The 13410-nt window shown below is 42.1% G+C and overlaps 2 protein-coding genes and 1 long non-coding RNA gene across 9 annotated transcripts in view; 2 read left to right on the top strand and 1 right to left on the bottom strand.

Moving 5' to 3' along the window:
- DOP1B (DOP1 leucine zipper like protein B) overlaps nucleotides 1-2296 on the top strand; it is a 43875-nt gene extending 41579 nt beyond the window's left edge. For all 3 annotated transcript variants that reach the window (XM_052673895.1, XM_052673897.1, XM_052673894.1), the window contains exons 36-37: nucleotides 461-590; nucleotides 1138-2296. In XM_052673895.1, coding sequence (XP_052529855.1) covers nucleotides 461-590; nucleotides 1138-1398 — 391 coding nt within the window. In that variant the 3' untranslated portion in view covers nucleotides 1399-2296. The remainder of the gene's footprint in view (nucleotides 1-460; nucleotides 591-1137) is intronic.
- LOC128076369 (uncharacterized) lies at nucleotides 12-7791 on the bottom strand. Of its 3 annotated transcripts, XR_008204365.1 has the most exons (5): nucleotides 7506-7694; nucleotides 6042-6189; nucleotides 5084-5184; nucleotides 866-963; nucleotides 12-105 (listed from the first exon to the last, which is right to left on the bottom strand). It is a non-coding gene; the product is annotated as an uncharacterized LOC128076369 (long non-coding RNA). The 3 variants fall into 3 exon arrangements; XR_008204366.1 differs by lacking the exons at nucleotides 12-105; nucleotides 7506-7694 and adding an exon at nucleotides 7718-7791 and having other exon boundaries at nucleotides 583-963; XR_008204364.1 differs by lacking the exon at nucleotides 12-105 and having other exon boundaries at nucleotides 583-963; nucleotides 7506-7692.
- Nucleotides 7792-7949: 158 nt separating this feature from the next.
- Nucleotides 7950-13410, top strand: part of MORC3 (MORC family CW-type zinc finger 3) — a 29879-nt gene continuing 24418 nt past the window's right edge. Inside the window, exons 1-2 of one of the 3 annotated variants that reach the window (XM_052673892.1) lie at nucleotides 7950-8110; nucleotides 12554-12626. In XM_052673892.1, the coding sequence (XP_052529852.1) occupies nucleotides 8072-8110; nucleotides 12554-12626 (112 nt within the window). In that variant the 5' untranslated portion in view covers nucleotides 7950-8071. Of the gene's footprint in view, nucleotides 8111-12553; nucleotides 12627-13410 lie in introns of those variants that run through there. The other 2 variants (XM_052673890.1, XM_052673893.1) reach the window with 2 other exon arrangements.

Below are 13410 nucleotides of genomic sequence, written 5' to 3'. Positions count from 1 at the left end.
TCTAGTTGCTTAACTGTTCTCCAGGTTGTTTCTGTACTTGTCCTTTAATATAATTCCAAATATTAATTTCACCGTTTGTTCTTTCCACAAGTGCAGACTTTGATTCTAGAACAAAAGTAATTTGGGATATTTAGAAAGGCAATTCAGTCTTGTCAATGTAGGAAGATTTCACTTTATTTGAAGGCTATCTCACATGGAAAAATAGGGAGAAGAAAAAGAAGGACGGTTCTTTGTTTTCCCTTTGCCACACTTGGGAGTCTTTTGGAGGCAGTTGCATTTAAGTACTGATATAGTACTGAAGTAGTAACTTCCTAGTTCACTAAGTTTAGCTCTGGTAATAGCACAACTTTGTAATTATGACAGCTCTTTCTGTGAACAAATCAGTGCTTTGCTAACTATGTTTGATCCAAACAGGGAATTTTTTTTCTGTCTTCTCAGCAATGTAATCCTTTTGTTTTAGGTATAAATGGGCATTTGTCCCAGAGGTGGACACAGAGTCTTCTACTGTGACTTCTCATCTGGTAGAAAATCATCAGGAATGTAGACCACACATAATACGAATAATGGATCTGCTAAAGATGAAATACAGGGTAAAGAAAGTGCTTTACTTATTTTTCTTTTGTAAGCCTTTAACTTTTCTAAATTAGTGGTAAGATTGTAAGTTGGGCAAGAGGTTTTTAGATGTTAAGATTCCATATGGTTTTAAAAACTATCTGCCTGCTTTCTCAAACGTATCTTGAAGATTCCAGTTTTCTTTTGCATGTGGAGTGTCAGGAAGTTTACCATAAGACCACTTAAAATTGCCATTAAGGTTTAGTATTAGTATTAGTACTTACAGAAGAATACATTAGTATTTATCAGGTACCTTTGCATTCTGCAGCTTTCTCATAGCTGCTTCTGAAGGCTTGTCCAAATTTCCAGTGTTCTGAAATTGTGGGACTTTCATTTAACAGAAGCTCAGATCTGAATATAGAAATAACTCATTATACCATCTATACAATTCATATTGCGATGGAATTGTAGGCTGTGGACCTCTCAGTATAAAACCAAGTGTATAATACAGGCTTCAAAGGAGCCATATTTAGTAGGATATTGTGTCGTAATGCAGTAAGTAAATCTTGGTTTGCATGTTTACAGGAAAGAAATAACACCGATGAGGGAATTTCCAAAAGGCACAAATTTCCTCTTTTGAACTTCCGCTCTATATCTAGCATTACCCAGCTCATGCCCTTCTTCAAGACACTGTGTTGTGCATTTACAACAAAAGGGAGTGAGGCCCACAATTCACATTCTTCTGCATCTCTCTCTGCGGACTACGTTGGCAGCAATGGCATAAGGATCTTGCAACAGCTTGAAGAGAGTGTTGAATGTGACTTCCTTGAAAACATGGAAAGTTAGGCTGCCTATCAGACACTTATGTGGTTAAGCAGCCAAAAAAGAAAGAGAAAACATTACTGCAATTCTTTTTTTTTTTTTTTTTTTTTTTTTTTTTCCATTTTAAAACTACGTTTTAGATTTTCTTCCAGATCTTACAGGATGTACTTCAATAATTCAAGCTTCCCAGTGGTGATAAAAAGCAGGATTCTTTGTGTTCTGGGGAGGCAGGAAGGAGGATGTACAGCTTGGTGGTAATTTACCACTGTTACTGTATTCTTTCACTTCTTTTCCTTGTGAAGGATTAAAGAGATTTGTAAATAATGGTAGAAGATTTTTAACTTGGTGAAAGTAGCAACTGTACCATTTATCCAGTAATTTCTCAAGTAAGTATTTTACACTACTTTTGGAACCGTGATCTGAAAGTAAATTTGCATGTCAGTGTATACAATCAGTTTGCAGAAAAGCCATGTCTTGAAGTTAAAACCCCCCTTCTATTTCTTCTTCCTTTAACTGATCCTAAAACTTAGCATCTTGTAAACAGGTAATTTAAGTTTCAAACAGATCTATTTTATAAGCCTTACTACGCAAAGAACTGCAGACTTACCATGTTTGTAATTTCAGCTTTGTATTATAAGAGTGCTCTTCAGGATGAGTGATTCCTAAATAAAAGACATGTACATGCGCAAACGACCAACCTATGCAGTAACATTTTATAATTTGCACTACCTTGAGGGCTTTTCATTTTAATTAGCTGACTAATCAAAGAATATTCTAATCCAGTTCTTAAATGAAAGAACTTTGTTCTTTCAGTGGCTAAGATCGTCTCGCAACTTAGGAAATGCAGTTAAATGAAGATAATCCTGTAAAAATATAAATCACTGTAAACCCCCAGCCTAATTTGAAGGAAAATTCATTTTTTTAAGAAACACTTTTTATTCAAATAAATGTATTTGGCTGTTCCTACGTATTATAGGAGGAAGGGATGTCATTCATAGTGCCATGACTACGATAGTGTTCAAGGTGCAGCTTCTTTTGGATCTGCACCACTTCTACCATTCAGGACCTGGAAGAGACAGTGATTAGTTGTGCTACCATACAGTGAAGCTGCTTGTCTGAAGCCCACTTCTGACAGTTAGTGGATAAGTACCACCATAGCCACACGTACACCAAAAAGCTTAGATGAATGTTTTTTCCATGAGGAGGTGGACTCCATTGAGGTTTTGATATTGGGTTTTCTGACTGGATTTGCAATGCTGATTTCTTTGGAAGGGAAAGTTTATCATAGTTTTCATGATGAAAAGCTTTGTCTGCTGCTTTATTTAAACAATGTTGCCTCCGCAGAAATGGAGTTACAAGACAAAGCTGCAGACTGGTACTTGTGTTATTTGAAACATCTCAACCGAGGTAAACGTGCTTGGTGTTGGACTTCCATCATTATTGGTGTTTTTTTCCTAATTAAAAAGAAAAAAAGATTCATTTGGCATGTCCTTTATTATGGTTTAAGGTTAGGTTGTGAGATCAGGGATTTTTTTTAATTATTTTTTTTCAAAACTCACACAAGAAATATGGAAAGTTATTTGGCAGTGTTTTTTACCTACAGATGTATGAATCCATCTTTGGATTATAAACTAAAATAATGAAATGCTAAGCAACATGCTTTACAACTGTAATACTGTAATGCTGTATGAAGGTAATGTGATAGACTTGTGCTAAATTTCAAGTTTCTGTGAATTTTGACTGTTAAGGAAAGCGATAGAATGAGATGTGATACTGCGTAGTACTAGGGATGTGAATTATTTGTATTAATATAATTTATTAACTATCTAATGCTGTTGGAATAAGCACAAATGGAAAAAAAAAATCCTTTTTAAGCATCACTTGAAAATTGGAACAGGATATTTTTAAATAATTTTGTCAATTGCTTACATAAGCTCAAGGATTAATAATATTGCTAATACTCAGGATGACCTGGTAGTTTGACTTTTAGCTTTCTGGTGAGTGGCTGCATTCCATGCTTAGGGACTACTTTTAAAATCATGAGATGCTATTGAATTGCTGTTAACAATCTAGGACAACTTTCTGCTACTAAACTTTTTGCTTTACATTCTCCTCTAAGGTCTAAACCTATGTCTTCACTTAGTTTACTCGCTAACAAAAGGTGATAAAGCACTAACTTAGATGGTTCCCTTTCCCATTCCCCTTGGAAGGGAATGTCCCATTCTATCTGTCAGGGCTTCAGATGTGCATGAGATCAAACATCACCATCCCACCACCCAGGATGTGGTGGTAAGCATTAAAAATTGAATCTGTGACTGAGCTGCTTGGAACTCTAAGATGATCTTACCTTCTGCAAAAATAGCACTTGCTTCTCTCTTGCCTTCTGTGTGTGCTTTTGCCTTTGCTCTGTGATTCTGCAGATTGCTGCTTTAAGTGGCCTGCACATCTTTTATCATTATAAAAAGGGTTCTGAACAAAAAAGAATGGGCTCAATTGAATTAGTCTTACTTGGATGGCTTGCCACTGAATATGCTTAAAGGTATCGTTAACAGCTTAACTTCATTCCTTTTGCACACGGGACTAACTTTAGCTACTTTAATTCTTACAGTACTGCATTTAAATCCATCTGAAGGAAGATGGTTGTACTACCAAAGCAGTATAACCTCACTGTAGATACATCTGATAAACTTTTGCTTCAAACTCAGCAGCAAGAGCTGGAGAGAAAATGCCTTTGCTGTGTGATGTAGTTTTTGCTTGTTTTCAAGCTTAGTTTTCTCTTTTTCATACTTCAGCTTTGAGACAGCATAGCAACAGTGCATGATACGTAGAAGGAGAAGTATTTAATTATTCACAGAGGTTTCCTTTTCCTGAAGGGAAGAAAAATACAGTTGGTGCAACCAAGATAACTGCCAAAGAACAGCAGAACTTTAAATATGGAGCATTAAATAATGGCTAATTGTATTCAATGCTACATTTGAATGTAATTCTAATAATAATATTAAATGTTATTTTTGAAATACCTCTTCAGCTGCAATTCTCATTTTTAGACTACTGCTGATGGATTGTCTTTTTCTCTGATTCTGTAAAAGCTCTCAAATTCGATCTCAGTGCATGAAGGCTTCTGTGCAGAGCTCCAGACCTTATCTGGGTCCCTGCAGCTGTGGCTGCGTGCCTGCCCATACATCCCCATCGGACAAGGCTGCACCATCTCCCCTGTCTTATCTCCCACCCTTCCTGTTGCATGAAGTCTCTTCATCAGAGACTTTTGAAGTTCATACTGATGCTTTTGTATGTTCTGAGCAAAAGCCCTGATAGTCCTGCCATTTTCATTTGTGGGGGAAGAGAACTCTTCATTCAATTCAGCTTGAAGTTCAAATGCCAGAAAAGTATGGTTTCAGTGACCCTGATGAATAAGCTATTTTCATATTTCACCCTTTCCCCTGAGTCTTTGTGCATCTTTTTAAGGTTATGCAGTGTATCTCACACCTCACAAGCAGGTAATATTTAGTTATATTTTGAAAATGCTTGCAATATGTTGCATGTATTCTGGGAAATATTGTAGCATAGTACAAATAGTATTAATTTAGTAGCATTAAAGTAGTCAATGCCTGTTGAGTACCTGCTTAGTCAAATAAAGATCATCAGGTTTGGCAGTAACAGACACCTCCATGATTTGCAATTACTGTCCCAAAGCAGCTCCCTGACTTACTTATTCAATGCTGGTTGTCTCCTGGCACTCAGCAGCAGAGCTTCAGGAGGAGCCCTTGGCAGAGGTGAGCGCCCAGCAGACTAGGCCTTCTGATTTCATCTCTGCCAACAGAGCAAAGGGATGGTATGAGCAGGAGATGGAAAGAAAGAGTTGATCAAAACTTGATGGTACTTTCAGGTAGGGGCTGATGTATGTTTTCCATAACTTCTTGAGCAGAGGCTTGTAAGGTTTTGATCAGCATGAATTACTGTACCTCAGGCTTTTAGTTTAAACTTTTTATTTTACAACACCTGTATCTTTGGTTGTTGGGTTGCTTTTTTCTCTTTGACCTCCACCAAAATAAGAGCTGCTTTCTAGTAGGAGAAAATTGAGATGACAGGATTGAAAAATTGGAAGAATAAGAAAGGAGATAGAGAGGAACATGTAGTGTAGTTACAATAGACAACGGGGAGCTTCCCAGCTGTAAATACATATATGAAAATAATCAAACCCCACAACTGTCTCAGGTCTTTCACAAAGAAAATAGTCTGGACTCAAGGTAAATGTCCATTGCTCAAAATACCTGCAGATAGTTGAAACACAACTTTAATGAAACAGTTGACAGATTTTGTTCTGTGAGTAAACAGGATGTGAAATATGAATTTTGTGAAATATGCACCTTGCTGTAGATGTTACTTAGTCAACTTGGGAAAACATGGTACTAAGTCTTCAGTGAGGGAGACTCTAGTAACTCCTGCAGTCTCTTTTCTTAGTGGTGTGATTTATACAGGGAAAACTGCCAACTCATTAATAATGGCACTGGAATTTGACCTCAGTGCTGTCTTTGAAAAACACATAAGAAATCCACTGGAAAAAGAGAAAGGGAATTGTGCAATCTTTATTGTGCAAGTGTATCTGACATGGCAGCTGCAGTTAGCAAAAAGAGTCAAAGCCCTTTGATTAAACTTTAAGTTCTTACCTTGCGTTCTGGGGTTCGCACCTGAGCAAACAGTTGCAAATCTCTAAGTTGATTTGTTTTGGTTTTTTTTATTCCTACAAATGATGTTACCAAATACTCAGAATTACAATTTCACTTGGATCACAACAGAAGCAATCCACTACTACAGCTGAAAGAAAACAGAGAAGCAACGTCAGCCCCTGCTGTTAGGAACTCTGCCCACGTAGAGCAGTTACACATTTATGTAGCTTTTGGTTGTGCATCTCTGAACTGTCAGGTAAGTAGGAGTACAGTAAATAGTAAAAGAGAACAATAACATTTGGATTACTTCATGTAAGGAGGAATCTGCACAGACAGGTAAGAAAGCTTGAGACGACAGTACAGTACATCTTACAAACAATTCATTCCTGTATTACTCAAAGGCTCCCCAGGTCATGCTGTTGTGCATTTCTTAGTTGGGAAGATTGATAAAGGTAATGCTTCGTGAGCCCTTTACTTCTGAAGTGTGCGGATTTCCTTTCTCGTTCAGGGACAAACTGACACTGAAAATGAAAGGGTCAGAAACAGATCTCTTTGCTTCCATTTCATAAAATCACAGAATGGAAGGAAGCTCAAAGCCCATCCATCCCAACACCCGACATGAGCAGGGCTGCCCCCCCACCAGCTCAGCTGCCCAGGGCCCCATCCAACCTGGCCTTGCACACCTCCAGGGCTGGGGCACCACAGCTTCTCTGGGCAGCTGTGCCAGTGCCTCACCGTCCTCTTCAGTGTTTTTCTTTTCCCCCCCTGCTAACTAAATCTCCAGTCTTTTAGTTTTAAACCATTCTCCCTTGACCTCTCAACTACCAGACCATGAAGAAGTTAATTTCCCTCCTGCTTATAAGCTTCTTTTAAGTACTTAAAAAAAAAAAAAAAGCCTGTAATGAGGTCTCCCTGGAGCCTTCTCCAGGCTGAACAAGCCTAGCTCCCTCATCTTGTCTTCACAGGAGAGGTGCTCCAGCCCTCTGAACATCTTCCTGCCCTCCTCTGGAGCTGCTCCAACAGTTCCTCTTTTTTTTATGCTGGGCCCCAGACCTGGATGCAGTACTCTGAGATGGGGCCTCATGAGGGCAGAGCAGAGGGGAATGATCCCCACCCTCTTCCCATTGCCCACTCCTCTTGTGATGCAGCCCAGGATACTGTTGGCTCTCTGGGCTGTGTGCACACTGCTGCCTCATGTGTAGCTTTTCATCCGTCAGGACACCTGAGTCTTTCTCTGCAGAGCTGCTCTCAGTGCATTCTCCTCCCAGTCTGTATTCATAACTGGGACTGCCCCAAATACAACACTTTGCACTTGGCCTGGTTGAACCTCATTACGTTCCCACGGGATCACTTTTCAAGCCTGCCCTCTGGACGGTGTCCGTTCTACTGTACGAGCTGCACCACTCAGTTTGGCGTCGTTTGCAAACTCGCTGAGGGTGCACTCTATCCCACTACCCAGCTCACCGATAAAGATGCTGAAGAGCACTGTCCCGGGACGGACCCCTAAGGGACACGACCTGTGACCGACCCCACCTGCACGAAGACCTATTCACCGCAACCCCGCTGCGACCATCCGCCGAACTAATTCTCCACCCACCGATCCGCGGGGCCGCCCGGGACAAGAGCCCGCTCGAGCCCCACCCCCAGGCGTGGCCGGTGAGCCCGCGCATTTTTACCTAAAAAAGAGAGGGAAGGCAAAACACAACAAACCCGCCCCCTCCGCGGCACGCCAGCCTCGCTCCACCCGCTCTCCGAGCCTTTGGACGGCCGCAGGCGATGGCCCCGCCTCCCCGCTGGCTGCCGACCTGCGGCAGCGCGTCGCCCTCTCCCCCGCCCGCCGCCGCGCACTCATCTGTGCGCGCTGAGAGGGCGTGGCCTTGCCTCTAAGCCCCGCCCCCTCCCGGAAGAGGTTGAGGCTGGCGGCGGAAGCGCGGCGGGAGGGGGGCGAGGCGGATGTGCGCGCTCTGGGCGCTCCCCGACGCCCCCATTCCCCGCTCCTTCCCGCCCCGGCTGTCGCTGCGGCACAAAAGATGGCGGCGAAAACTCAGGGCGGCATTCGCCTCAGCGCGGTGAGCGCCTCAGCGCGGGGCCCGGTAGCGGTGGAGGGGTCTCTGAGAGGCCGGGTGGCCCTTACCGAGGGAGGAGGAGGCGGAGGAGAAGGAGGAGGAGACGGAGGAGGAGGGGCGAACCGAGGTTGCTGCGCGGGGCCGCGGAGGCTTGAGGGAAGGTCCCGCTGAACGCCTCTGGGAGGAGGAAGCGGGCGATTGGACGGCGGCCGCCGTTCCTTAGCCGAAGCGGGAGGCTGCAGGGCGGCTCGCTGTGCCCGGGGGCCGGGCCCTTGCAGGAAGGCAGCTCCAGTCGGGCTTGCAGCTGCTCCCGGCAGGAGGTGGCCGGGCCGTTTTTACAGCCGAGGCCGGTGGGTGGGTGCTGCCAGACCCGCTGCTGTGCTGTGCTGCTCTGCCTCCCGTTGTTCACTGCCGTCCTTCTCCTGCAGCCGATCTCTTCTTTATTTACTGTCTGTGCGAGCGGGGTTACCTCTGTTCTTTCAGTTTCTCAATACGCCGTGGCTGAAACTGGCTATTTTCGAGGGACTTTCTCGTTTGTATGTTGTACGCCTCTAAGCAACGCTAGCAACGCAAACACGTAGCTTGGGGCCTTGCTTTGAAATCTGGAATTAAGTGGTGGGGGGAAGCTGGATCCTTACAGGAGAATAACTGCTCAGGTGTCGGAATGTAAAGCATACGTCACGTATTGGACTGGGTCATCTTTATGGGTCCCTTCCAACTCGGGATATTCTGTGGTTTATGGTGCTTCAGTGTGCCCTCAGCACTGCTTAAATTACCTTAATTTAATTGGCGTGATTGCAGAGATTACGTGTAAGTGTCACCTGTTTGAAGTTTGGGAATTGCACTTTCATTTCAGCATCTAAGTTCCTGATTTTGTTAGAGAAGGGCTCACCTGGCTTTTTAGATAATATAATGCTTTAAAAAAATAATGATAATTAAAATCTGCCTTTGCATTTGAATGCGTGAGTAGTTTAATTTAGGGGAAAAGCATGCCTCTGTTAACATCTGTTGTGGGTAGCACGACTTGAGATATGATTTAAAATCTATCTTGGGTTAGAAATCGCATTGGCAAACTTACAGGTCAGAAGTCTCAACTAGAATTGGTGTAGCTAACAGCAGTTGGTAACTTTCTGATATGTATTTAGGATGCTCTTTCTTTTTTTTTTTGTCGGTAGTCATAACTTAAGATTTTCATTCAGTGTATTTCTAATTGCAGCTTTATTTATTTATTTAGGTAGGTTTTCAGTACAGAGATGGAATAGCTGATAACAGTTGTTGTAGCAGATAACACCTTTCTATACCTTCAGACAATGTTTTCCAGCGAAGAGCAATGCAGAACCAGCTCTTGGTCTCTTCTGCCAGCCACTGCTCTGTGGAAATAAGTTGGGCTTCAACAGAACATGTGCATTAGTTTCAGAGGCATGCAGGAACCACACAGGTGGTGTAAGCAGGCCTGGCAATTCATTCTTATTCTGGTGTTTATCTCTTGCTGTTGCTCTGGCAAAATGTTTGCTCATTTGCACCATGAGACATATTGTGAGAGTGATCCAGGTTAAAAATACGATTTAAAAAAAGGGTTGTAATTTGCATCAGATCCGTGCTGCAGTTCGTTGTTGTGGTCGTGTGAGTGTATCAGCATAACTGAAAGGGAGAAGGAAAGGAGAATGTAGCGGAAAGGGGACGAGCAGCCAGATGGAAGAAAAGCAGGAGGAGGAGAATGATAGTGGTGTTGCTCATCCAAAAGCTGCAAAATAGCTCTGATGGACAAGGCTGCTTGCTCAGTAGTTATGATTTGTGCATGAATTGATCCGTGAGGGATGGAATAGTTCAGTTTTTCTTGGGAAACTGGAATTCCCATAGCTGCTGTTTTATTGTTAAATATTTACTGCTCATAATTATAGGAGATGCTCTGCCTGGTATAGTGAGGTTTTTCTGTCATATGAACTGTAGATACAGTTTGAAATTTACTTGGATTTTCAGAGGGAATTTGCTGCACTTCTCAGGATGCCAAATGGAATAGCTAACCAAAACCCACTCAGTGACAGAATATTTTTGGTCAGTGTGCAAAGCAGCTGGATCATCTCAACCACAGCCATACTGACAAAGCCAAAAGTGAGCATTCACGTGGGGATTAACACTCATACTGTATCCTTAGTACTGCATAACTCATAAAGCTAAATAGGCTTAAATATTTCCTACCGAGTTCCACCTCAGTTGTGTTAGCAGCTGGATATGCTTTGAAGCAAGCTAGAGAGTGCCCTTCAACCATTCTTCTCCATCTTCTTAGTCTGATTTTCTTGTGTATCCTTGTTTCACAGCCTCCCATTAGTAAATGATGCTATCTGCTGCAACTCTTTGAAAGCAGGACACAAGGGGAAATGGTGTTAAGTTGAAGGAGGGAAGATTTAGGTTGGATGTCGGGGGAAGTTCTTTACAGAGAGAGTGGTGAGGTGCTGGAACAGGCTGCCCAGAAAGGTTGTGGTTGCCCCATCCCTGGAGGTGTTCAAGGCCAGGTTGGATGGAGACCTGGGCAGCCTGGTCTAGTGTTAAATGTGGAGGTTGGTGGCCCTGCATGTGGCAGAGAGGTTGGAGATTCATGATCATTGAAGTCTCTTCCATCCCTGGCCATTCTGTCATTCTGTAGCTTTTCCTGTGAACTGCCCTTCAGGCTGCTCACCTTTAGCTGAGGGAGCTTTAGAGCCAAGAACCAATTTCTTAAAGATCTCATGTTCCAACTCGTATCTTCTAGTTTTGTATAACTGTTCACGTTCCTGCAGTTGGGTCCCACATCTCAGCCTTTTTCACAACCTTACCATCTGAAACAGCAATCCAGGAGAGACTGGCAGAATTTTTATGTTTGTTTATAAAAGATGTTTCTTTTCAGAGTTAGTCACTGGTATGCAGCTGTGACACGAGGAATGGAGAGGCATCGCGTTATCAAGGCACTGCATGAGGAGATTTTCTTGCTGTACTGATCCACACTTTGCCTCACAGAAAAGAGGACACAGCTCTGATTATGTCAGTCTCACAGATGCTGAAGTTCTTTCTTTCCTCAGTGCTGTCTGAGCAGGGCAGGTTCACAACTATAAATTTGTGCCTTTCAAAACTACTTGTGGTCCTTTTTTCAGGTCTTAAGATCTGCTGAGCTGTCATATAGTAGACTGAAGAAATTGAAAGCTCCATTTAACAGGAGCTGTGGTGTACATACTGTTTCCAGTAATTGGGCTCAATGTCTTAAATCCTAAATTATTTGTAAGCATCCATTAGGAATTTTTTAAAAAGCACAGTGACTTGGGCTGATTGAATTCACCACAGTTTATAAAACAGTAATTTTAAAACACGTGGCAGTAAAGCGTGTAGTGTCTGTCTATACTTGCAGTCTGAATTGGTGGAGAAATACCAGGGCTAACTTGCAATCCAAAAGTGTGTCTGGTCTCTCAATGACCTTTGAATCAAGGTGAGATTTCTTGGCAGTCGATGCTGATCTGAACAAGGGCTGCTGCAGCTTTGCTCCCACTGTGGCACCTGGTTCTGGAACTTGTTTGTAGCGTTATTCTTTTCTCTGATAAATGACCTTGGGGACCCAAAGTGGTTGCTTCCTCTAATTTAGTCCTTACTAATTATGTGAAAGTGATTGTCACAGTAGCAGTTGTATAAAATTGGTTGTGTGGATACATACGTGCTATTCTAAAATATTTTCCTTATTTTATATATGGTATGAATTATGTTTTCTCATGCACCTGTACTTCACGAGAGCTATTTCCAGCATTGGATATTCCTAGATGCTTTTTATGCCATCAGTGTACCTGCACCAATGAGGCATAAGCATATATGTGCACTGCTCAAGAGCTTGTAAAAGTATAATTACAGATATTCTCTGCAAATACAGCTATACCAAGGTCAACAATTAAACTTCCCCAAACGTTGCATTGACAAATCCATAAGTTATGTGATTCCTAGTTCTGCTTTTCCTGTTCTTTTGATCTAAGTGAATGTATACAAACCTAGGCTTTCATAAATGACTTGAGAATACTTTTATCACTGACATCTATAAAATGTGTCACATAAATACATATTTTACTGTGCACGTTGCCATCTAGTCCTAGTAGTGCCTACATTCTTGTGGTTACATCTGATAGTAAATGAGGCTGAAATACACGAGCCTGAATTGCCAGCATTTACAGCTACCATTTGAAAGAATCTGACAGGTCCCAGTAACAGGCAGTTTTGATCAATGTGGGCAAAGGGAGCGGTGACATTAGACACCAAGTCACTGGATGTATTAGGTGGGGTTTTTTTCCAGATTAATACTCATGGTTTAAAATGTACATTTTTAATATTTGAGAGCTTATGTTAAGTTTGTTACTTTTGGATGGAAGCATGAATGGGTTTTTGTAACTTCACCCTGGATCACAAACTGATGCTGTTGTTTCTGTTGTATTTCAGCTTTGCCCAAAGTTCCTGCATACCAACTCTACCAGTCACACCTGGCCCTTCAGTGCAGTTGCTGAGCTTATAGGTATGTGGGTCACTAATACTTATGAAACTTTATCTCCAGCTGTGATTTTTTTGTTCCATCAAATAAGATCTTATTCTATTCCTGCTTGATGTGGTTAATCAGGTTTGAATTTTGTTAGGACGAATACATACAGGCACACATTAATGTGAGAGAGCACGCTTATGTAGGAAATTGTTATGCATTCTTATTGATCTCTATTTCTAACTGAGTGACAAAGGGTCCAACCGTGAAAGCATACTGACCAGCTTGCACACTGTCAGCTTTTGTTATTCCCCTTATTCCTCCACCCTTGTTATCCTATGCTTTTTTTACCCGTTGGACCTTTCCGTTTTCTTCACTTCAGTGCTTCTTCCAAAACATCTCCCAGTAATTTCTGGACGTTGACACAATGCCCCTCAAACATCCTTATTTTGTTTTGGGTTATGGTCGAGTAGTTCCTTTTAACAGTGCATTCATCAGCGTCCCAGGAGTTCTGTTATTGCTTTTATCATCTGCTGTTCGTTAGGGGTTGAGTATAGGTTTGACTTATTAGAGCCTGTTTGTCATTTTTGTCTTTTATTTTGAGTAACTGGTAAGTAAATACTCTTGTTTCCTTAGTTGGGGAATGGTTAGTGTACTTTCTCTGTTTTCTTACAGTAAAGGTGGGGTATGAAAAGATCTGTTAATCTAGCAGTTGTCTGCTGCCAAAGGGAGCTGCTCCTGTGGCCACACATTCCTTTGCTCCTTCTGCACTGGTTTCGTCGGTTGTTAATTCAGAAGAGGAGTAACCTAACAAAATAAGAAC

Source organism: Tympanuchus pallidicinctus, unplaced genomic scaffold, assembly GCF_026119805.1.
Source record: "Tympanuchus pallidicinctus isolate F22 unplaced genomic scaffold, pur_lepc_1.0 scaffold14, whole genome shotgun sequence".
In the NCBI taxonomy this organism is placed as follows: Eukaryota; Metazoa; Chordata; class Aves; order Galliformes; family Phasianidae; genus Tympanuchus; species Tympanuchus pallidicinctus.
Note: the sequence above shows the minus strand (reverse complement) of the source record. Positions and strands in the feature narration are given on the sequence as shown.